The 23,959-nt window shown below is 38.5% G+C and overlaps 1 protein-coding gene across 2 annotated transcripts in view; it reads right to left on the bottom strand.

Annotated features, from left to right (window-relative positions):
- Positions 1-23,570, bottom strand: part of mtnr1al (melatonin receptor type 1A like) — a 31,941-nt gene extending 8,371 nt beyond the window's left edge. For both annotated transcript variants that reach the window (XR_001662523.1, XM_007555039.2), the window contains exon 1: positions 22,822-23,570. Coding sequence is in view for 1 of the 2 variants with exons in the window: in XM_007555039.2 (XP_007555101.1) it covers positions 22,822-23,119 (298 nt within the window). In the remaining variant the exon portion in view is untranslated. The remainder of the gene's footprint in view (positions 1-22,821) is intronic.
- Positions 23,571-23,959: the final 389 nt, after the last annotated feature.

The raw sequence follows: 23,959 nt of genomic DNA, 5'->3' as shown, positions 1-23,959 counted from the left end.
ACATTACATTCATTTTTGGTGAAGTCAGCTAGAGCTGCCTGAAGTGGTTAGAGCGCTCACTGCTACACTGAAGATAGTTGTTACAGTTCTATTCATTATTTCTGACTCTTGATGGCACAAGTAAAGTGCACTGAGGAACTTTGAAGAGATTAATGATGGAGAGAAGCTGGAGATCTTTTATTAAGTTATTTTCTTGCTTACTACTTTTTTTTCCGGTATGCATCTTGTTTTAAAAATACAAGATTTTGCTTGTTTGAATTTAAAATATACTGGAACAAATGTGCAACCCAATCTTACTAAATAACAAAGCTTCACATTGTGAAAAAGTTGCATAGAATGTGTGGAGATCATGGCTCTACAACAAGTTTGTCTTCCATTATCTTGGTTTCCAGTGTGCTGCATCCTTCGCTACCTGTGTGGAAGGGTTAGAGACTTCAGATGCAGCTCATTCAGCAGCCTGTCGCTTCGTCTGGCGACTGTTTCAAATCGCACTCTGTTAGATCAACAGAGAGGGCATCCAAAATCTTGTTTTGTTACCATGTTTCAGACTCGGTGGAAAATGTTTTTTTTTTTCCTTTTCTATACAGCATAAAGGCATTTTACTAAACACAGAAATCCCTGCGTACATTCCAGAAGCAACCGAATCAAGCAACACAGAGAAAAACAAACTTTCAAGAATAAAAGGAAAACCTTATCAAAGAAGCAAACACCACACAAATACCTCAGAGTCGCTGCAGAAGACATGAAGTTACTGAAAGCCCCCAAAGAAGTGGAAAGGAAATGCATATGTACAAATTTAAGGCTATTATGAACATATATATTTACTAGGACATCAAAAAAAATTGAATATTTCCAAAAAGTGCAAAATTTCTTGCCAGACATCTCAGAAAGTGAAATGGCCATTTTGCAGAGGCGATCACCCTGTGGCACTGCGTAGATGTAATGGAAGCCCAGATTGCTTTGATAAATGCCTTCAGGTCATCTGCCGTTTGGTGTCTGGTGTCTTTCATCTTCCTCTGGACAACAGATTTTCTTTGGGGTTCAGGTCAGGGGAGTTTGCTGGCCAATCACAAACAGGAACACCATGCATGGTCATTGAACCAGCTTTTGGTATCTTTGGCAGTGTGGGCAGGTGGCAAGTCCTGCTGGAAAATAAAATCTGCATAGCCGTACAGCTAGTCAACAGAGGGAAGAAGGAAGAAGGAAGCAGGAAGCGATGCAGAATTTGCTGGTGTTTCAGAAAACACAGTGAACCAACATCAGCAGGTGACAAGGCACCCCAATTCATCACTGACCATCGAAACTTAACTCTGGACTTGGATTGTGTGCCTCTTTATTTTCCTTCCATACATTAGCACCATGATTTTCAAATGAAATGCAGAATTTATTCTGAAAATAGAACTCTGGATCATTGTGTAGCAGTGTAGTTCCTATAAGCCATAGCCCAGGTAAAAGCCCTTTGACATTGTCTCTGGTTTAGGAGTACATTGACATGGAGAATACAACATTTGCAGCCTGTGTCAACTGTTCATGGAATGGATTTTAATTGACGATTCTCTGAAGGCTGCTGCTCAGGAAACCTTTGCAGGGGTTTTGAGTCAATTAGCTGATTAGGGAGTAACACCACAAGTTTCCAATAATTACCTTTTTTATCACAGTATTCTAATTTTCCGAGACACTTCATTTTTGGTTTTCATTATCTGTAAAGCATTAACATCAAAATTACAACAAACAAAAACTTGAAATATATCAGTCCATGTGAATATAATATGAGATTCAGTTTCTGAGATGACTGGCAAAAAATATTGTACTTTTACACAATATTCCAATTTTTTTAGATGTACTTGCATATGTCTAGTTGTGCATTTGTGGCCAGTCTGCAAGGAATGTCCAGGGAACTTTTTCTTCTCAGTCCTTGTGGAAATCTACAGCCTTTTTTGGCACCAATTTCCAAGTGCAGCTACCTTATTTCTAAGATATTCTTACATGCACTCTACATACTCCATGTTTTTTACAGTTTTTGAGATGTTTCTTAATAAAATGGCATAATTCAAAAATTTTCTTCCTCTAAGTTGCATCTTCTGGTCGCTAACTGTTCTTGTAAAACTTTGGATTTTAGACCCCAAGTAAACCTCTAAACGTGACCGGACTGACTAAGTCCAATTACGCGCTGTGACTAAATAGTGAAGATAAGCTGTTGCTGAGCTGAAACGCCTCAGTGTGTGTAAGGAGCGTCTCACCTCTCAGCTGTTTCTGTAATAAATATGTTGTAGTGGAAGCTTTTATCAGAGCACACAGAGGGGTGTGGCCATTAACCTTGGCGACCTTAATAAGACCTTGTTAAACCTAAATTCAGTGTTTATCACCCCATGACTCCATCTTCATTATGAGGAGTCCTCGCTGTTAATATTCCGGATGATACTTTGTCTGCTGCAAATCACAAGTTTCGAGCAAAGAGCTGTGGCAAACAGAACAGAGACAGGGGACTTGTTAACTGCCAGTCAATTTGTATTAGTTGGCGGTTCTGTCTTTATTACCGCCATTGCCCTTGGCAGAAAAGATCCCATCCTCTGGTGTTTGCGAAACGTAAATGTTAATAGGACAGAAATAAAATGGTGACATCGTTAACGGTTCAAATCCCTGAGTAGTTGGGATTCATTAGAGATGTTCTTGCTGTAAATACTTGAGACGAGATGCATTTAATGGAAAGGCCATTGCTTTGCTGTTAGCCTCTAGGAACATTAAGATAATTAATGGATTAGGTTTTTTCTACGACAGAATCATCTCTATCTATCTGTCTGTCTCTCTTCAAAAATCAAATATTTCATCAAGTCAGCATCTATCAACTGCAACTATGCAGAATAAAAGGGCCTTTTAAACAAAAGTTTTCTTTTCTCTGAAGCAGCCAAAGTCATAAGAAACCACACCTATGTACAGCCTTGAGAACTATTGATCAAAACCACTTTAAAAGATTACGCAAAGTCTGTCTTTTTTAAAAGCTAAACGTGGAAGTGAAATGGGTTAAGACGTCTGCACTGTACTACACTTTCCTGAATCTCAATTACACAATCTGCAGTTAGAAACGCCTCAACTATGTAATGATAAATGAAACGAAGCCTGCTGTTAATCATGCTGTTCATTAAGACAAATGGAGACTTCATTGAGAAAGATCTCTATCTGAGTGGGGTGATCTTTGCCTTTTGAAGGCACTGAGAAGTTACAGTAGTTTCAAAGTTATTGCTTTTTACACATTGAAATGCAAATTTATGCATAGAGTTAGACAAATATCTAATCTGATCATCTGCTCTGTGGAGGGAGAAGTGCTACGAACGTTTTTCCTTTAGTGTTCCCAAGTCCATATGTTTGTCTCACTGAAACGAGGAGATGCCAGCATGCGGGGCGCTTCTAGTTACCGGAGAGAGGCTGTTTTGAAATGTGAGTCTCTTTACACAGCGAGTGTTTCAGTTCATTCTCCCGGTAGTGAGAATGTGGCACCACCGGGGTCTTTGATCGTGTCGGCAGCTCTGACGGCTGCTTCTGGTGCTGCTGGATCCCTGTTGAAGTGGAGCAGCAAACATGGCTGTCACCTTCAGACACACTTCAGGTAGCAGTTTGGAGGTAAAAATAGCCGCTTGTTTGTCAGCTTGTGTCTTTGGATGTGGATTACCGCATGGAGCCCACAGTTTGTGGTTAGAAAACTGAAGTCAGTCTGAAAAGTCATCCGAGGCAAACTTAAGAAAAAGCTCTGCCTGGATTGCATTTTTTTAAAACTTTTCTACTTTTCTCTCTGAAACTGTAGCTTATGTGGTATATTGAAGGGACACTGTGTTGTTATTCCATCCTTATTTTAAAGAACTGCAAACTTGAATGTGTTTTATTGAACTGCTATATTATGTGACAGATCAACAGAAGCCAGTACATAATTTGAAGGTAGAAAGAAAAGCAATACTTGGTTTTTACCAGTTACGCCAATGAGAACCCACTGAACGTTTCACATTTTGCTACAAAACGGAAGGCCGTTTGTTGAACACAGTGTGATAACACCAACTATCAATGGAAAATGTGTTTCAGGAGGGTTTTGACCCTGTGATATTTATTCAGTCACATGACAATGATGCAGCACAGCGTGTTTAACTGAAGCAGAGAAGCAATGTGGGGAGTGATCGCTTTTATACAGTGACCAAAGTGGAGGAAAACATATTAAAGATATATAACATGGGTAAATATGGTAAATACTGCCATAACAGCAGAATAAATATCTAATACCAACAATGACTAAAATTTTCTTGCCTGCGTTTCCCTAATAATTACTTTTCTATAGATTAGAAAGTTAACCTGTAAAATTAATGGCTCTATAAATTGATAAGTCAAAAATTATGCAAAAATTTAGAATAAAATAAACAGGTAGCAATCTCACAGACACTTGAAAAAATGTTTATAGGCTCCTCTACTCTTAAGATTTGGTTCTCATCATTCTGAGTCAGTTTAATGATGAACTGTAACTTTGCAGAAGCTTTTTTAATATTTGTATCCTGTGGGATCTTAGTCATACACAGAAACACACACCAGTTATGTGCTTTATGAACTCCGCCAACATTGTTGTGAGTGGTGATGGTATGAATGAAGTTTATTTTCCGGTTCGTCATGCTGCATGCAGCTGCGCTCCACTCCACTGCGCACTTTGCCACTTTGTAAAGAACTGTAGCAGGACTGGCAGTCTGTTGTCTGTTCCATCTAACGGATAAGAACTAACCACGAGGCAGCAGCTTAGGGAGGACGTCATGTGAAAGAAAAGCTGTTGCATTTTGTGCGGCGCTCCAATCAATTTAAGCATGCCCATTGGTCCCCTGAAAAACTATGCAAACCCGGACATTTTCATAAATCAATGAAATCCCCCCGGATGCCCCCGACAGGACATGAAAAGTGGACCTGTCCAGGGAAAAGAGGACGTTTGGTCACCCTAGTTTTGATGTAACTTTTTGTCCTCGTCTTGAGCGAAACGTGAATTTAAAGCAACCCCAATGAGGTTTTCACACTCTGATCTCTGCCTAGCTTTAACTCTGAGCTGCTGCTGTTTCTGTTACAACTTCATCCTAAAGCCGTTCAAATAGCTCAAGCTTATGAATGCAGACCAGGAGCCTACAGAAGACACAGTGCCCACATGTTTGTTTTATTTTCAGTTTCTCATTTCAGTTTTGTAAGCTTGTATTATCTTATAACACAATATGATCAGGCTAGAATGTGCCTGGAAGATTTCCAAGGAAAGTATTGGCTCCCTTAACAGGGCCGGGTGTCCTTCTGTCTCAGGCTCTCATCGTTTCACTCACTTTAAGTTTCTCTGAACTCAAAACGAAATGAGCAAACAGCCCCTTCCATGACAAGACAGAGCCAAGACCCAGCAGCTACTAAGATGTGGACTCAGCAGGTCATCTAAATTAAAACAGGCTGAATAAAATATGGGCATGAAATGCTCAACCAGTTAAAAAATAAAGCCACCTAAGTCAGTGGAGAATAGATCAGCTCAGCATTATCGTCGTCCTGACCCTAAAACACTGCAATTTATGTTTCAATTTCCTTGTGGCTGACATTTATGGGAAAAGTAGTTTTATGACAGAATTAAAGTTACAATGCATAAACCAGGTCCAGTAATGCTCTGTCAGCTGCAGTTAAAAAAACATGCACAACTCTTTATGTTTTATAATAATAAGTAATTATACAAAAAGAAATCAAAATGTTATTTATGTTGATTACATTTAGTTTATTGTTTTTTTTGTGTGTGTGTAATCTGATTTTACACTGATGCTTCTAAATGTTTCATTTAGGGGCACCAGAGCTGCCAGTAAAACACAAAAAGAAAACAAAACAAGCTTGAACTTTTTATGCCACTTCTGTCATGAGTTTTAATCTCATGGCTTAAAACTTTAGCATTTAGAAGCGTACTTTAGTATAAAAATATGAGGGCATTTTCAAAATGTCTTTCCTTGATTGTCCACGCAGATGCACTCACACTCATCTGCTGCCCGTGCTCATCAAGCTCTGAAGTGGTGGCGAAATTACTGTCAGGTCACCATAGACTGGGACTGAGGTTCACCTGCAAGAAGTGCAACATCCCAAACCTTAGAGCCAGAGCTACAATAAAATGATTTATATCAAAGCATGTTCAACTGCCTGATTGGCCCAGACATAAATCTAATGGGGAATTTTTTGGTAACACTTGCAAATTGATGTTTACAAGTCACAGACAGTGGCGCAAAAAGAGGGTATGCAGCGCATGCAACGCATAGGGGCGCAGCACCAGAGGGGGCAGCACGCCGATTATGTTTTCCCAAACACTTCAGCGCGCCTTACGCTCCTTCACCTCGCGCACTTTACGAGGTTATTGTAGCGAGTTTTACCCTTCATGTAACTCCATTTCGGGGGTGTGGGGGATATAGCGAGCGTATGTTTTCGACGCTCCTTCAATCTTCCTTCGGGAGAGAGAGGGATGGGGGGGGGCACCGATTTATGTTTTCTATAATTTTTCTTTCACATCACCATTTTGTATTACTCTGGGTCAGGATAAAATCATATATTCAAACCTGCAGTTGTTGCATAACAAAATGTGAAAAGGTTCAAAGAGCATTAACATTCTTACAAGTCACTCTAAGCTCAATTCTGTTCCTAAATCAGTGACCCTAAACGTATGGTAATAAACATAGAAAATCTTAAAACGAAGGCTAAAAATAGGGACTCGTTTTATTAAAAAAACAACAACAATGCAGAACACAAATTTAAACATCTTCTTTTGGTGAAAATTAGAGTTGAGAGACATTTTCACTCCTGCTTTGAATTCATGTTGCCGCCTGTCACAGGAGGACTTCAGATCACAGAAACTGATGCTAACCAAACGGACGTGTTGCATCAGCAGACCAGCTGTGCTGCAGCAAGCAAGTAGCTAGAGAAACCTCGCAGCCTTTGATCCGTGCATGGCTTGAGTCATTAGATCCTTTTAGTAGAACATAACTGAGTCTTAGGAACACTGATGAAAGTCCAGAAAAGCTAATGAAACATGTTTTTCCTTCTTATTTTTCACACTTAAACAGCTCAAAGTGAACACTACATAGAACATTTAAAACGGATATAATTTTGTTTGCAAAATCAAACATTAAACAAGAATAAGCAATCAAAGGCCTTGTTTACATAATTGATGCCCAGCTTTTTGCATATTTTAACTGATATTTTTTTCAGCTATTTCTCCTTGGTTTTCTTACGTCACACATCCATTAATTAAACGATCCTCGTTACCTATTTTTAAGACTTAAATCACAGTTTCATGGCTTTGCTCACAAAGAAGAATCTCAAAGTGTTGATCAAATCCTTATGTACTCCTAAAAATGTAATTTTACGTGTTTATATGCTGTCTAACATTTTGCCCTCACTACTTGGTGTCACAGCAGGTGGTAAGCGGTCATCAGTTGTTATGATAAAGTGGCTTAGGCTAGAATTTCTGTTTGAATGAAGTGTGGTTTATAGAAGCAGAATCCATTTTCTATTGAGTTAAAAACAGCAAAAACGTGTTTAGTTTGTCATGATGATATTTAACATCTCTTTGTTGCTGCTTCCTGTCAAGTCAGCCTTGTAGATGCATATCAGTTTAACCCTGTAATTATGTCTGAAAAGCTACATCTTCTCTAAAAACTGAAAAAAAAATATTACAATTGGCATTGTAACATATTTGCCAATGTTTTGTGGTAATTAAGCTTGATTATAGTGTATAGTGTGCAATTAGACTTGACTGTAATGGATATAGTGCCATGTTGTTGATGCATAATCTTTTTTTTTTTTTATTAACTATCAAGCTTTTATTATAGATTTCAAACCTGTCAGCTGCGTCAAGGACTAACAGCCTCTGTAAATGGGCTCTGGCTGAGTTTCAGAAGCCAAGACTCAACAATCCAACCCCCTCAACACACTGCTGTATACCAGGCAATATACTGTTACAGCTTCTTGATTGTAATTTAGATTATCTGCCTTATGTCTTACTGTTACTGCATAGTGACAGATTTAACAAATATGTAAAAAATAAAAGCATATTTTTACTGAAGTTACCTACTGCAGTTTTAATGTGATGTTTTTTTTCTGAGCAGTGGTTTTGGTCGTCTGATTGCCTTGCATCCTATTTACATACATATATAGAAGCAACATGATCTTCTTGAGGAACAAACCCAGAACATCCCGGTTGTTAATGGGGAGAACAATGTGTGGGTTGACCTTTCGACCCCCTGGTCTCTACACCTCAACCTCAAGTAAGTGGAAAACAATGAGTGGTGTGAAATGTATTTATTTTTTATATATTTATATTTTATATATTTGAATTAAAATAATGCCAAAGTAGTTTGAGAAATTGTTCATGTATCAACCAGTTTAGGAAAAAATAAGATGACATGAGCTCGTAGAATAATGTTCCACATATGTCATAATATTCAAACTGGGATGACAGCATGTGATTTATGGTGATGCAATGAGGAAGGTAAAGATTCTTTGTTTCTTTTCCACTCATGGATTCCTTGTTTGAATCACTCTGAGAGATTCAGATGTAATGAATCATAGGATAGAATAATCAGTTTCCTTCTCATGGGTGTTGGACACTAAAAGATGAGAGAAGGGAACCACAAAGGCTCCTGCAAATAAGCAAAATATGTTGAACCCCAAAATTAACCTCAATATAAAAGGTGCAAAAACCACAATCTAATAAGGGTGGGAGATTAAATACAATTTTAATACATTGAAATATGATTTATAAATGCTAATACTTGGTTATCTTAATGTTTTTGAACTTATATCTTAATTTAAAGGAAGGCACAAGTCAGAACTCAGAAATGCAAAGGCACAATTCACACATGATATAGTAAGCTCATATCAAAGTTATGAGGGAGTGGCTGAGAAATAAGACAAGCTCCATTCTGACAAAATGAAATAATGACTTGGACTAGACCTGCAGCTGTGTAAAACTAAAATTAATTATTCTGAAAGATGGTAAACCTGGTGAACCTTATTACATAGTTTCAACTAGAGGCAATTAAAATATGGATCATCAAAAAACCAATGTCAAGTTGCAAAACTGATTCTCTCAAGTTTAGAATTCTGAACTCTAATATTTAATATGCAGAGGATAGACATGCATCTATCCTCTGCATACAGTAATAAATGTAGCCATAATACATTGGGCTAGATGGATTCCCAATACCAGCGATGAAGTTCAAGTTGCTGGTTTGGTGTTTGATAACTACAAAATTAATAGTGATCAAGATGCTAACACTGAGAGAGGGGGAGACATGATGGTGATGGAAAAGAATGAGAAAACTGAGGAAAATGTGGCTTCTTCACAACCTAGAATATTGTAATATTCCACAAAAATATCAGTATTGACCAACTTCCAACTAATGTGCAGCCTTGTTTCTTAAGGGTCCATTCACACCAGCACTGTTTATTCTGTAATTTGTTTGTTCAGTAAGTCATTCATTTGGGGAGGTGTGAATGTGTGTGAATCAAACTCTGATGCTGACCAAACAAGCAAGCTCTGCTCCACCTACAAACCTAGGTCTTGGTATGGTTTAAGTGAACTCTGGTGCAGTTTGAATGAACGTTAATGCCAAGTGAACAGCAGGGTTAAATACTGCAAAAAAAAAAAAAAAAAAAACAATAGAGGGAGAAATAGGTTATGGTGTTTTACCGAAGTTACTCAAAGAGTTTGGTTCATTTGACAGTGCAGTGTGAATGCAAACTGCAGAAGATGTGAAAATGTGACTAATATTGCAACTTTGGTCCCCAATTGAACCAAGTCAACCAAACTCTCAAATGTGACAACACCTTCAAATTAAAAAAAAAAATCCATTTATAGTTTTTAAAAACATATAGTCTCTATTCAAACATTCTGAAAACACAAAGACTCTTTGATTGGACCCAAAGTTAATGGGACGTCATCCTTGTTTTCCAAAGATTGAGAATCTAATACTTTTCCATTCCAGACTCACACAGTCTGTGCAGCCTAAAATCAAACAAATCTGGACTGGGTGGCTTCAGGGCACAGACTAATTTTTACCCCCATGACAAACAAACTGAAGATATGCATTGGTGGCTCTGAGAGTTAAAGATGAGCAGCACCGCTCTGTCTCAAAGGCCTCCAGCAGGTGATGCATCCTCACCTACACTGAGAGCATAAACAGGGTTACAGCGAATGATGAAGCGTTGTGCGCTTAAAGGAAATTAGACAAAATAAATCATGGAGGCTCGGCAGCAAACAGGAGGGTCTGACTCCTGGAGCTACAGCGACGGCGGCAGGATGAGGGCTGAGCTCAGGTCGGCACCATTAGACGTGATGTCAGGGAGGAGAGAGAGGCTGTGACTCTGTTGGAAAAGCTGCACGGGGCGAGCCTTCGCACCAGAGAGCACGACTGCCGGCTTGTTAGGCTCTCTGCCAGCTGTTGCTGCTGTTATCACAGCATCTCTCTTCTGCTCTCCATGGGTCACAGAGTCTTACTGTCATCACTCCAAATAACCGCAGCTAAGAAAAGCTGAAGCTATAATGAGAAAAAAAACAAAACACCAGCACTCAAAGTATCTGAAGGTATCATTTATGTATCAAAATGCTTGAAAATATACTTTCTTTCCCCCAAAAAGAAATCCATCAAACAGCTTAAAACGATGACACTTTGCTACAGACTCAAACACAATGAAAGCCTGAGTTTTAGAGAAAACCCAAAAGTTATGCTGGAAAATTCCTATTCATGTTCGCAGAGGTGGAAGAATCAATACATATATGGCAAGATTGTTTTATATCTCTTGTTCTCAGTTTGTAAGTTGGGTTCAAGGTCTAGGATAGCTTCAGAAAACTGTCCAAAGAGAAAGAATCAAACCTCCTGCATGAATGCACAAAACGAGAATTCAAGAGACTCTGGAGAGCCTGCGCTCTCTTCTAGTGTGCAGTCATGCCTGCATTTCAATGACCTTTATGTAAAAGTCATCCAAAAGAAACCTTTCCTACATCTTCACCGCTAGGTATTGGGAGTTTGCAAAGAACAGAAGAAAAGATATTCATCTCAAAGTCCATAGATTTTACTGTAGCTGCACCTCAAAAGGGTTAAATCTGATGGAGAAAAAGAGCAAAACAAACACTGAAACTTTTATTGGTGAGATTCTGAGGCAGGNTCAATTCTGTTCCTAAATCAGTGACCCTAAACGTATGGTAATAAACATAGAAAATCTTAAAACGAAGGCTAAAAATAGGGACTCGTTTTATTAAAAAAACAACAACAATGCAGAACACAAATTTAAACATCTTCTTTTGGTGAAAATTAGAGTTGAGAGACATTTTCACTCCTGCTTTGAATTCATGTTGCCGCCTGTCACAGGAGGACTTCAGATCACAGAAACTGATGCTAACCAAACGGACGTGTTGCATCAGCAGACCAGCTGTGCTGCAGCAAGCAAGTAGCTAGAGAAACCTCGCAGCCTTTGATCCGTGCATGGCTTGAGTCATTAGATCCTTTTAGTAGAACATAACTGAGTCTTAGGAACACTGATGAAAGTCCAGAAAAGCTAATGAAACATGTTTTTCCTTCTTATTTTTCACACTTAAACAGCTCAAAGTGAGCACTACATAGAACATTTAAAACGGATATAATTTTGTTTGCAAAATCAAACATTAAACAAGAATAAGCAATCAAAGGCCTTGTTTACATAATTGATGCCCAGCTTTTTGCATATTTTAACTGATATTTTTTCAGCTATTTCTCTTTGGTTTTCTTACGTCACACATCCATTAATTAAACGATCCTCGTTACCTATTTTTAAGACTTAAATCACAGTTTCATGGCTTTGCTCACAAAGAAGAATCTCAAAGTGTTGATCAAATCCTTATGTACTCCTAAAAATGTAATTTTACGTGTTTATATGCTGTCTAACATTTTGCCCTCACTACTTGGTGTCACAGCAGGTGGTAAGCGGTCATCAGTTGTTATGATAAAGTGGCTTAGGCTAGAATTTCTGTTTGAATGAAGTGTGGTTTATAGAAGCAGAATCCATTTTCTATTGAGTTAAAAACAGCAAAAATGTGTTTAGTTTGTCATGATGATATTTAACATCTCTTTGTTGCTGCTTCCTGTCAAGTCAGCCTTGTAGATGGATGTCAGTTTAACCCTGTAATTATGTCTGAAAAGCTACATCTTCTCTAAAAACTGAAAAAAAAATATTACAATTGGCATTGTAACATATTTGCCAATGTTTTGTGGTAATTAAGCTTGATTATAGTGCATAATGTGCAATTAGACTTGACTGTAATGGATATAGTGCCATGTTGTTGATGCATAATCTTTTTTTTTTTTTATTAACTATCAAGCTTTTATTATAGATTTCAAACCTGTCAGCTGCGTCAAGGACTAACAGCCTCTGTAAATGGGCTCTGGCTGAGTTTCAGAAGCCAAGACTCAACAATCCAACCCCCTCAACACACTGCTGTATACCAGGCAATATACTGTTACAGCTTCTTGATTGTAATTTAGATTATCTGCCTTATGTCTTACTGTTACTGCATAGTGACAGATTTAACAAATATGTAAAAAATAAAAGCATATTTTTACTGAAGTTACCTACTGCAGTTTTAATGTGATGTTTTTTTTCTGAGCAGTGGTTTTGGTCGTCTGATTGCCTTGCATCCTATTTACATACATATATAGAAGCAACATGATCTTCTTGAGGAACAAACCCAGAACATCCTGGTTGTTAATGGGGAGAACAATGTGTGGGTTGACCTTTCGACCCCCTGGTCTCTACACCTCAACCTCAAGTAAGCGGAAGACAATGAGTGGTGTGAAATGTATTTATTTTTTATATATTTATATTTTATATATTTGAATTAAAATAATGCCAAAGTAGTTTGAGAAATTGTTCATGTATCAACCAGTTTAGGAAAAAATAAGATGACATGAGCTCGTAGAATAATGTTCCACATATGTCATAATATTCAAACTGGGATGACAGCATGTGATTTATGGTGATGCAATGAGGAAGGTAAAGATTCTTTGTTTCTTTTCCACTCATGGATTCCTTGTTTGAATCACTCTGAGAGATTCAGATGTAATGAATCATAGGATAGAATAATCAGTTTCCTTCTCATGGGTGTTGGACACTAAAAGATGAGAGAAGGGAACCACAAAGGCTCCTGCAAATAAGCAAAATATGTTGAACCCCAAAATTAACCTCAATATAAAAGGTGCAAAAACCACAATCTAATAAGGGTGGGAGATTAAATACAATTTTAATACATTGAAATATGATTTATAAATGCTAATACTTGGTTATCTTAATGTTTTTGAACTTATATCTTAATTTAAAGGAAGGCACAAGTCAGAACTCAGAAATGCAAAGGCACAATTCACACATGATATAGTAAGCTCATATCAAAGTTATGAGGGAGTGGCTGAGAAATAAGACAAGCTCCATTCTGACAAAATGAAATAATGACTTGGACTAGACCTGCAGCTGTGTAAAACTAAAATTAATTATTCTGAAAGATGGTAAATCTGGTGAACCTTATTACATAGTTTCAACTAGAGGCAATTAAAATATGGATCATCAAAAAACCAATGTCAAGTTGCAAAACTGATTCTCTCAAGTTTAGAATTCTGAACTCTAATGTTTAATATGCAGAGGATAGACATGCATCTATCCTCTGCATACAGTAATAAATGTAGCCATAATACATTGGGCTAGATGGATTCCCAATACCAGCGATGAAGTTCAAGTTGCTGGTTTGGTGTTTGATAACTACAAAATTAATAGTGATCAAGATGCTAACACTGAGAGAGGGGGAGACATGATGGTGATGGAAAAGAATGAGAAAACTGAGGAAAATGTGGCTTCTTCACAACCTAGAATATTGTAATATTCCACAAAAATATCAGTATTGACCAACTTCCAACTAATGTGCAGCCTTGTTTCTTAAGGGTCCATTCACACCAGCACTGTTTATTCTGTAATTTGTTTGTTCAGTAAGTCATTCATTTGGGGAGGTGTGAATGTGTGTGAATCAAACTCTGATGCTGACCAAACAAGCAAGCTCTGCTCCACCTACAAACCTAGGTCTTGGTATGGTTTAAGTGAACTCTGGTGCAGTTTGAATGAACGTTAATGCCAAGTGAACAGCAGGGTTAAATACTGCAAAAAAAAAAAAAAAAAAAACAATAGAGGGAGAAATAGGTTATGGTGTTTTACCGAAGTTACTCAAAGAGTTTGGTTCATTTGACAGTGCAGTGTGAATGCAAACTGCAGAAGATGTGAAAATGTGACTAATATTGCAACTTTGGTCCCCAATTGAACCAAGTCAACCAAACTCTCAAATGTGACAACACCTTCAAATTAAAAAAAAAAATCCATTTATAGTTTTTAAAAACATATAGTCTCTATTCAAACATTCTGAAAACACAAAGACTCTTTGATTGGACCCAAAGTTAATGGGACGTCATCCTTGTTTTCCAAAGATTGAGAATCTAATACTTTTCCATTCCAGACTCACACAGTCTGTGCAGCCTAAAATCAAACAAATCTGGACTGGGTGGCTTCAGGGCACAGACTAATTTTTACCCCCATGACAAACAAACTGAAGATATGCATTGGTGGCTCTGAGAGTTAAAGATGAGCAGCACCGCTCTGTCTCAAAGGCCTCCAGCAGGTGATGCATCCTCACCTACACTGAGAGCATAAACAGGGTTACAGCGAATGATGAAGCGTTGTGCGCTTAAAGGAAATTAGACAAAATAAATCATGGAGGCTCGGCAGCAAACAGGAGGGTCTGACTCCTGGAGCTACAGCGACGGCGGCAGGATGAGGGCTGAGCTCAGGTCGGCACCATTAGACGTGATGTCAGGGAGGAGAGAGAGGCTGTGACTCTGTTGGAAAAGCTGCACGGGGCGAGCCTTCGCACCAGAGAGCACGACTGCCGGCTTGTTAGGCTCTCTGCCAGCTGTTGCTGCTGTTATCACAGCATCTCTCTTCTGCTCTCCATGGGTCACAGAGTCTTACTGTCATCACTCCAAATAACCGCAGCTAAGAAAAGCTGAAGCTATAATGAGAAAAAAAACAAAACACCAGCACTCAAAGTATCTGAAGGTATCATTTATGTATCAAAATGCTTGAAAATATACTTTCTTTCCCCCAAAAAGAAATCCATCAAACAGCTTAAAACGATGACACTTTGCTACAGACTCAAACACAATGAAAGCCTGAGTTTTAGAGAAAACCCAAAAGTTATGCTGGAAAATTCCTATTCATGTTCGCAGAGGTGGAAGAATCAATACATATATGGCAAGATTGTTTTATATCTCTTGTTCTCAGTTTGTAAGTTGGGTTCAAGGTCTAGGATAGCTTCAGAAAACTGTCCAAAGAGAAAGAATCAAACCTCCTGCATGAATGCACAAAACGAGAATTCAAGAGACTCTGGAGAGCCTGCGCTCTCTTCTAGTGTGCAGTCATGCCTGCATTTCAATGACCTTTATGTAAAAGTCATCCAAAAGAAACCTTTCCTACATCTTCACCGCTAGGTATTGGGAGTTTGCAAAGAACAGAAGAAAAGATATTCATCTCAAAGTCCATAGATTTTACTGTAGCTGCACCTCAAAAGGGTTAAATCTGATGGAGAAAAAGAGCAAAACAAACACTGAAACTTTTATTGGTGAGATTCTGAGGCAGGAAGACGATATAATAACCAACCCAGAACTATGGTACTAGTCTGAATTATTGCCTGTTATGTTTACAAGCAATGGCAAGATAATTATTGGTTGTCCCTCTTAAAAACTGATCTGACAGAAAATCTGTGGTTTAAAACAGAGGCCTGCAGTTATGTCTGCAGGTTTGAAAAGGACGTAACTATAAATCCTTCATTCTCTCACGAATGAAACAGTACATGTGTCCGGACTATTTTAGACATAAATACAGTTATACCGCTGTGAAAAAATATGTGCCCTTTACAGATTGTTTCTTTGTTTCGCTCAGAAAAAGCTATCCAAACCAACATTGTTTTGTGTGACAAATTGCTTCCCTTTGTCAATTCATGTACTACTGTTGACCATATTTTTGAGAAGCTTGTTTCCATTTCAGCCACCAAACCCAGGCCCAACTGCCAGTTCTTTAGAATAAAGAAGCAAACATATCACTTAAAAGCCTGGAAGAAGGTTAATAAGTCTCAAATTGCAACACATCATGCCCTGTTCTAAAGAGATTTAAGACAAATATGATATCAGCTTGGATAACATGACAAAGTCAAAGCTAAGAGGTTTGGGACTTAAGAAAACCTCAGTGAGCTGTTATCTAAAATTTGAGAAATCTTGGAAATCAGTGGTGAAGTTTCACAATCTTCAGGAACAACCGGCCTGGCTGAAGTACTCCAAAAGCAGCTTTCATCAAGATTTGATTTCCACCAAATTTTAAATCCTTCTCACAGGAGCTTGCTTGAAAGTAAAATTGAGACTCACTCATTGTACCACCTAGTGGTGACATGAAGAATTAATTGACATGCTTGTTTTGGGTGTTGAGGTGGTGATGTGGAAAGCCCAAGGTTACGTCACGGCGCTGAGATGCCAAGGCTGTTCGAAGCTGCTTGCAGCTTTAATTTTACTTTATTGTCAAAGTTGCACCAGAAATGGTCTTTAAATTAAACTGAAATATTTATCAAAAGTTGTGCAGCTGTTAAAGGGAAATAGAACAGCTAATTTAAAGGCTAATAAGAAGCAGGTATCACATATCCAGTGGATATCAAAAGCTGCATTATTTGAAAACCCAGAGTAACTTTCCAGGGATGTTGCTTTCGCTAGTGAACAATATTGTCAATGTGGGTTAATTTAAAAAATAAATAAATAAATAAAAAAAATAAAAAATACTTTTTCTTTCTTTGTTCTGCTTCATATTAATTGTAAATTTGAAATAGAAAATCTGTTGTTTTTTCTATGTAAAGATTGACAACATGTTTCTGTTGACAGTGGCCCATAATATTTGTCTTGAACTTTTCCACATTTATATTACAGCCACAAACTTATGGGGGAAAATTAATCAGAAGCCAAAATAAAATGTGGACCTAATTAAGAGTTGGTATCCTACCTGTTTTAGATCCCTCCCTGTTTCGATATATCCCCTGAGGGTGAATTACCAGGCTCCTGCAGAGTTTGATGAAATGCTGGGGAGGTCATTAACTTCTGATTAAATGTGTTTGAGCAGTGAAGAAACTATAATATGGACACCAGCCTCTGAAGAGTTTATCTGGGTGCCTCACATCATGAAGACCAAGGAACACAACAGGTCAGTTGTGGTGAAATTAAAGCAGGATATAATGATATTCTGAGCTCCCAACATGACAATAGAGCAGCAGAAATAGAAAGAAAGAAAAATAATATAGGACAAGTTTGACGAAAAGTCAAGTACAAAAAAAGTCACAGTGGCCCAAGTATACTTTGCTTGCAAAGTATGTTTTTACATCTCACAATGTCATTTTCCACAGGGAAAATAGGAAGAGGTTTTCATCATCATTTCAGACGCACGTCCAAACAAGTTAGATATGAATTCATTTTTTTATTCCTGTTGACTGATATTTATGCTATAGAGGAACAAAAAAATCCTGAGAAAAATGTTAAATGTCACCACATTGTGTCCGCTAAAGTTCATCATTTTAAAAATGCATTTAATTCAGAGTTGTTGCAAATAGTTACACTACTGGTGTTTTAAATCTGGAGGTGACTTTTTTATATGAAGAAATAATATTAATTATGGATAAAGCATAATAAGTCCTACTAATGCTTTATTTTCAACACTTTAATAGAAGAGATGCAGGCTTCAATCAGCTGCGGCAAAGCAAATCCTATTCTTCACACATCAGGTTTTATCTTTTATTATTCATTTATTAACGGTTCTGCAGTTTTAGGAAGTGTTTTTGCTGTACCAGTCCTGATTTTTTTCTTCTTTTGTTGTAAAACCTTCTCATCCATCTGCTGTTGTTCACTTAAAAATAAAAAAATAAAAAAAATATTTAAAGGGATGCTGTGATGGATGGATTCCCTTCTTTAAAGCCTCTAAATCTAATCACATCGCCGGTCGGTATGTTTGCTCGTGTATGCTTAAATCTGGTCATCACAAATACCTCCAAACAACTCGGGGCCACCTTCTGCAGAGAGCTGACTGATTTGCATAATAATCTTCCCAGGCAGAGAGCTACAGGGCATTGTGGAGATGTTCAGAGGGAGCTCCAAGGATGTAAAGAAGAAAATGAAGGTCAAGGAAGAATCGTGAGCTTATTTTTCAAACAAATCCCCTCAGTTGGTGGTATTTCTATGTCAAACTCACTGCCCCTCTGTTTTCTGATTCAGCTCTGCAACAAGAAAACCACCTTCTGCTGAGTTTTACTCTACGTAACATTGGGAGCCACATGAGGTATAGTGGTTAAATCAAGATAAATCTCCATTAGTGAACAACCATAGAAATGACAGAAATAAGATGAAGAATGAGTCTGATGTCAGGAAGTAGCTTAAAAAGTACAATCCTGAACCATTGTTCTGTGACTGTTGATAACGGCAAGAAAATGTGCATCAGGAATTGGTTTAGAAAGAAGTTAAAAATTGTTCAGCAAATTGGTTTCAATAATGATCTGGGTCGGAGCAAATTCATTTACATTTACACTCTACAGACAGATGGTTTCATTCAGTCTCAACGTGAGGAAAGCTGAAACTGAGATGGGATGCACAGACCACCGGCGCCTACAGCAGACTACTGGATGTCCTTATCCCATTCTTCATCCATAGCAGGTTTCTTGGTTAGAATTGAGAGGAAGCCACTCTGTTGGATGAAAAGCAACCCCACACACAGACTGAGTCAGGATGCCCCTCCGTTGGCATGACAAAGGACTCATTGAAGCGCCCACCTGTGCTTTTCCACATTTTTTTTTTACACAAATCTGAAAGCAGATTTGTAAGAAAAAATGAAAATCCAGCAGAATTTGTCTCCCCTTTATGTTGTTTTCACCTGTCATATGTTCGTTTTCCAAAGGTATTCATGTCAGTGCTCATGCAAATATACTTACATCGAGCAAAGTCTGTACTAGTGATCTAATGATGACGTGAATCGTCAATAAAAACCAAAGGTGGAATGTCTGAAAACCTTTTGGACAAGATTGTGAAACTTTGACACTATTCATCAGAAAGCCTTACTATTCATCATATTCTTGCCATTCTGTATTTTCCCACTTCCTTCTAGCTCCCCTTATAAGTTAGAAGTTAAAAACAATAAATATGTTTAAGCCAATAGTACCAAGCAGATGGTATTATTGGCACTTTATTGCTGTCCACCAGAAAAAGGTAGTTAATTAAGCCAAGACATAAAGATTGCAACTAATGTCAGAATACAATAGGAGGAAGATAATCCAGTAAAGATTTTCCATTTAAATTAGTTTCTTTTTTCCCCCCAAGATGATTCCTTGTGAATTTTTCTAAAGAAAATGAAAATGTGGTTAAAAAGCAAAAGGCTAACAGATGTCCATGCAAAGAGGATCTGATGGATATTTGGTCTTTTGTGTCATAAAATCAGTTTTCAGGAGAATAAAACAGTTTACTCTAAGTATTTAAAATTGAATTGTATAGATGCAGTCTACCCATGATTACAAATAGTGAGTTTTGGTTTTTTTAATGTCAAATTGGAAACAGCCACAGGAGGAGTCACAGACTTTTCTTTTTTCTCTCAAGGTTCAGTCTAGTAATACATTTCAATTGATAAAAATCCCTTTACTTGTCTTCCTGTGAGGTCAGCAGCAGCAGCAGTAACAGAAGAGGCGTATTAGAAACGCATGCTCATAGATACTATTGGGTGATATTTTGAGTTCATCAACCGGCCCAGTCTTTTATGGATTACTCCATCCAGGCGGGATTGTCCTCTGCCTCTGAAAAGGTTGAGCGCCACTGATCTACTGGCCAGAGGATCAGTGAAACAGTCGGACTCATTCAGATTGATTTCCAGCCGGAACGCAGTGGCTCGTGGTTTCAGGCACAGCAAACGAGTTTAATTTGGCGGGATGTGGCAGCGAGCCAAAACCCATCCATGCCAAACACAAAGCTCTCCTCCCTCCGTCTTCTCTGATTTAACTGCGAGTTGAGCTGAGTGTTCTGACCCGTTGAATGTAAACCATTACAGGTCAAGTTCTCCTGCAGAAGATGCCAGTAGAAGGAGAGATTGCACATCATGACTAAAGGTGCTCTGACAGTTTTTCACAGATCAGGTGGCATTTACATGATGGGAACAATAGCAATAGTTTCGTGATGACCTGATAATATGTGTCAGATGAATGGTAAGGAAGAGATGAGAGTAATTCAATCGATGCATCTGGGAGAGAAGAAACAAGACAATGAAGAGTCATTGAACAAGGAAAATAGGACACCTGAGAGGACGGCTGAACAGGAGAGTCTTAAAGGGATAAATTAAATTGGAAGCGCAAGAAAAGACAGAATGGAAAAGAATGAGCTTAATTGAAGGATGAGCTGAGGAGATGAATGAGGGGAAATTGTGGAGGACAAATGAGAGGAGAGAACAGAAAGCAAAGACACAGGATGAATATAAAAAAGAAGGAAGCAGTCCATGAGGTTTTCTAGTTTTGGTTGCTACATTCCTGCCCTGGGAATCAAGGCATACAGAGACAGAATCCATACAACCAGAGCAGCACAACCATTAGAAAAGTGACACATCTGGGCTTTTATCTTTATCTACTGCCTTAGAGGCAGTTTAGCAATATTAGAAAAATAGAGATGAAGACATGAAAAATTCCAAGATTTCAGCCCTACCCTTTGCCGGACGGTTATCTCTGTATTAGCTGATTTATTTATTTTAGCACTAAAATAAAACACATTTATTGAAAACAGTTTGCATTTGTTGGCTGATAAAACGCTGTGGAGGTGCAAACGGAAACACCTGCTGATGTGGCTGAAAACATTCATTGAATAGTCAAACTATTAAATCTGTCTTTTGTAGTTTTTAATAATAATTCAGTGCTGTTTGTGTAATGATCAAAAATACACGTTCACACGATGCATTTGGATCAAGACAGAGCAAAATGTATCTCTTTCTTTCTACATCTGCAGAGAAATTTCAGACGAACTCATCAGCTTCTCATATGTGTGAAATTTCCTGTCAGACACTTTTCTTCATGGAGCGTTTAAGCCGGTTCATGGAGGAGAGCTGACCTTTCCAGTTGTCAGGTGGATATTTCGCATCTGCCATCTTCTCTGCTTTTGCTCTCTAAAGAGTGTGATCACACAACTGCTGAGCAACGCAAACCTTTTGAACGGAGACTCACTGATCAATCGGCCAGAGATCATAACTTTTTCCTCATCAGCTCTGTTCAGTTCCGGCTGCTCATACACTGACGTAAATGCACAGAAAACAATAAAGCTCCACTTTTAAAGTAAAGGTGCTTCAAAAATAAAAATCTGATAAAGTTTGTGGACATAATTTTGATGCATAAATATGAAATATTTTCTGTTTCATTCATGAGTATGATCTCTATGATAGAAAAGAAAATTGGTATTGGTCCCAAAAACTGGGCTCAGCTACTTTAAAGCTGCTCTAAAACAACAAAACCGTACCAAGCCTGATCTGGGCCAAAACTCAGGTAATAAGTATTTAATGTTTACATGCAACCAAATCATATTTTAAAAAATCTCTCTCTTAAAGTTGAGCTTCTCCTAAAATATTGTTTCGTTCAGACTTTCATGGTCACTTTTCTGTTTGTGCAGCAGAGGTGTGAATTGAACTGCGGCTCTCGGCTGGCACACGACCATCGCTGCATGTTCAACCTCCTGTTGATCTCCATTAACACTGATTGAGTTAAGTGTCTCACTAAGTGCCTCTTGATTTGAGCTTCCAGGAGGAGATGTAGCCCTTCTCCTCCTCCGTTTCTCCTCTGTTGCCTTTGGAATTAGCATGACCATTATTGCACTTTATTTCTTATTGATTACAAAAAGGCATGAATTGTATTTATGTTCCTGTTTATGGGAGTCAAGCCTCCCTCACTATTTGCATGCTGCCAAATAAATGTTGCTTATCATTATTCTGAACCTGTCAAGTGAACATTAATAGGGTGAGCATCCTTGGTAAGTGCTTTAAATGTGATATTTTCTGCTTCAGATCATTCTCGGGTTTGGTGATTAATGAGAGTTAATAGAGGAATCCTTCTGAATTATTGTTTAATTAGTTGTAATTATTTTCGCTTTACTGTGCACAGCGGTGGGACTTTTAATCAGAATGGGGTAACTATCAGGTTTACAAACTCATTTGCAGGAGAAACTTCTGCTTCAGAAGTTTAGACCTTCAGAAATCAACGAGGTGAGTCAGATCAGCTGCAGACAACGAAAAGGGCAAAGAAAGGAAAGATCATCTCCAGGCTCATCAGTCATGTTGCCTGGTTAGAGAATGAGCAGCAACTTCCTTTTGATCCAAAACTCCTGGAACTTTATCTAAATAATGTCATTAATTAGGTATACCATGTTGGTGTAAATCTACTTTAACTTTAACATTTTTTCATTTTATCGCAAAGTTTTTTTTTTTTTTTTTTTTTTTTTTGGGAAAATAAAACTTTTTGAAATTAGTCCTGCAAGGAAAAAAAAAAGTTTAATTATTGGATTTCAAATATTTTTTTACAGGGATTCCTAATGTTATACGAATCACAAGTGCATCAAATTGGCTGAAAAAGTGATCAAACTGAGGATTTTTCACATCATTCTGTTCACACCGTCCAACAGCTGCCTGTGTCCGTGCCTGTACCTGCTTTCCTGAGTTTTCTGTTCCTGAACACCGACACGATCACCAGCAGGTTCCCGATAACATCCACCACGATGGTCGTGATGAGGACGCCGGCCAGCACGGTGGCCACCCACGGGAAGGAGTGCTGCTGCTGACCCGGGGCACCCTCCTCGCCCGCCGCTGCCGTGGAATTGCGCGGCTCCAGGGTCCCTCCCGCCATGGTGGGCTCATGGTCCTCCAGGGACATCAGTTGCGGGAGGTGCCTTGGATCGACCAGTCGCATCGGGTCGTAGCGGCGGAAAGTGGGTCCATTCAGCATAACGCACGAAGGTCAGACTAGGCACAGCCGGAAAGGGTGCGCATGGCTGCGCGCTCGGCTGCGGTTCAGTTTTTTACGCGCCCGAGCCTCCAAAGGTAGGACAGGATATTTCAGAAGACATTACTTTTGTCTTGGGTTTATCCCACTGGACACCCACGGAGGATCAACGGCAGTCTCGATCTCTAAGGCTCAGGAAAACAGATTCTGTGGCGGCAAACATCTCCCCAGTCAGTCTGCCAAACACCTTCCATCTAAACTGGAAAACAGCGGCTCAGCTGACCCGTTTCTTTCTCCTGCTTTCGGTCACCTATCTGCTCTCCTGTTCATGATCTCCATTTCATTCAGCCTCACATGTGCGCTCCATCAGTCTGGAGACTTTCAACATCATTTAGACTCCTCCAGCTTCCTCTCTGAGCGCCTCAGTCTGAGCCCAGCACGTTTACGCGCCTTTAAACATCCAGCGAGATCCGCGCGCTCTCTCATCTTACCTCTTCTGACGCGTGTGCTCGTTCTCGTGAGAGTGCACGTGCTTCTCTGAGGTTCACCAGGTAAACCGCCGTCCACCTTTGAGCATATAGACTACACGCATTATACATTTTATAAGAAGTATGGACACGGTAAAATCATAAAAAGCTATCAAACATAACAAAAAGATCAATAATGTAATTATAGTATCAATTTAAGGAGATTACGTTTAAATTATAACATTTGTTTTAAACATGTGGGTATTATTATTATTATTATTATTATTATTATATTATTATTATTATTATTATATTTTTATTGATTGTTGTTTATGGACTATGGGTCTGTTATAAAATCTATCAAATAACATCTTCA

The sequence above is a fragment of the Poecilia formosa genome, unplaced genomic scaffold (assembly GCF_000485575.1).
Source record: "Poecilia formosa unplaced genomic scaffold, Poecilia_formosa-5.1.2 Scaffold68, whole genome shotgun sequence".
Lineage (NCBI taxonomy): Eukaryota > Metazoa > Chordata > Actinopteri > Cyprinodontiformes > Poeciliidae > Poecilia > Poecilia formosa.
The sequence above is the reverse complement of the archived record's forward strand: the minus strand, read 5'-3'. Positions and strand labels throughout refer to the sequence as shown.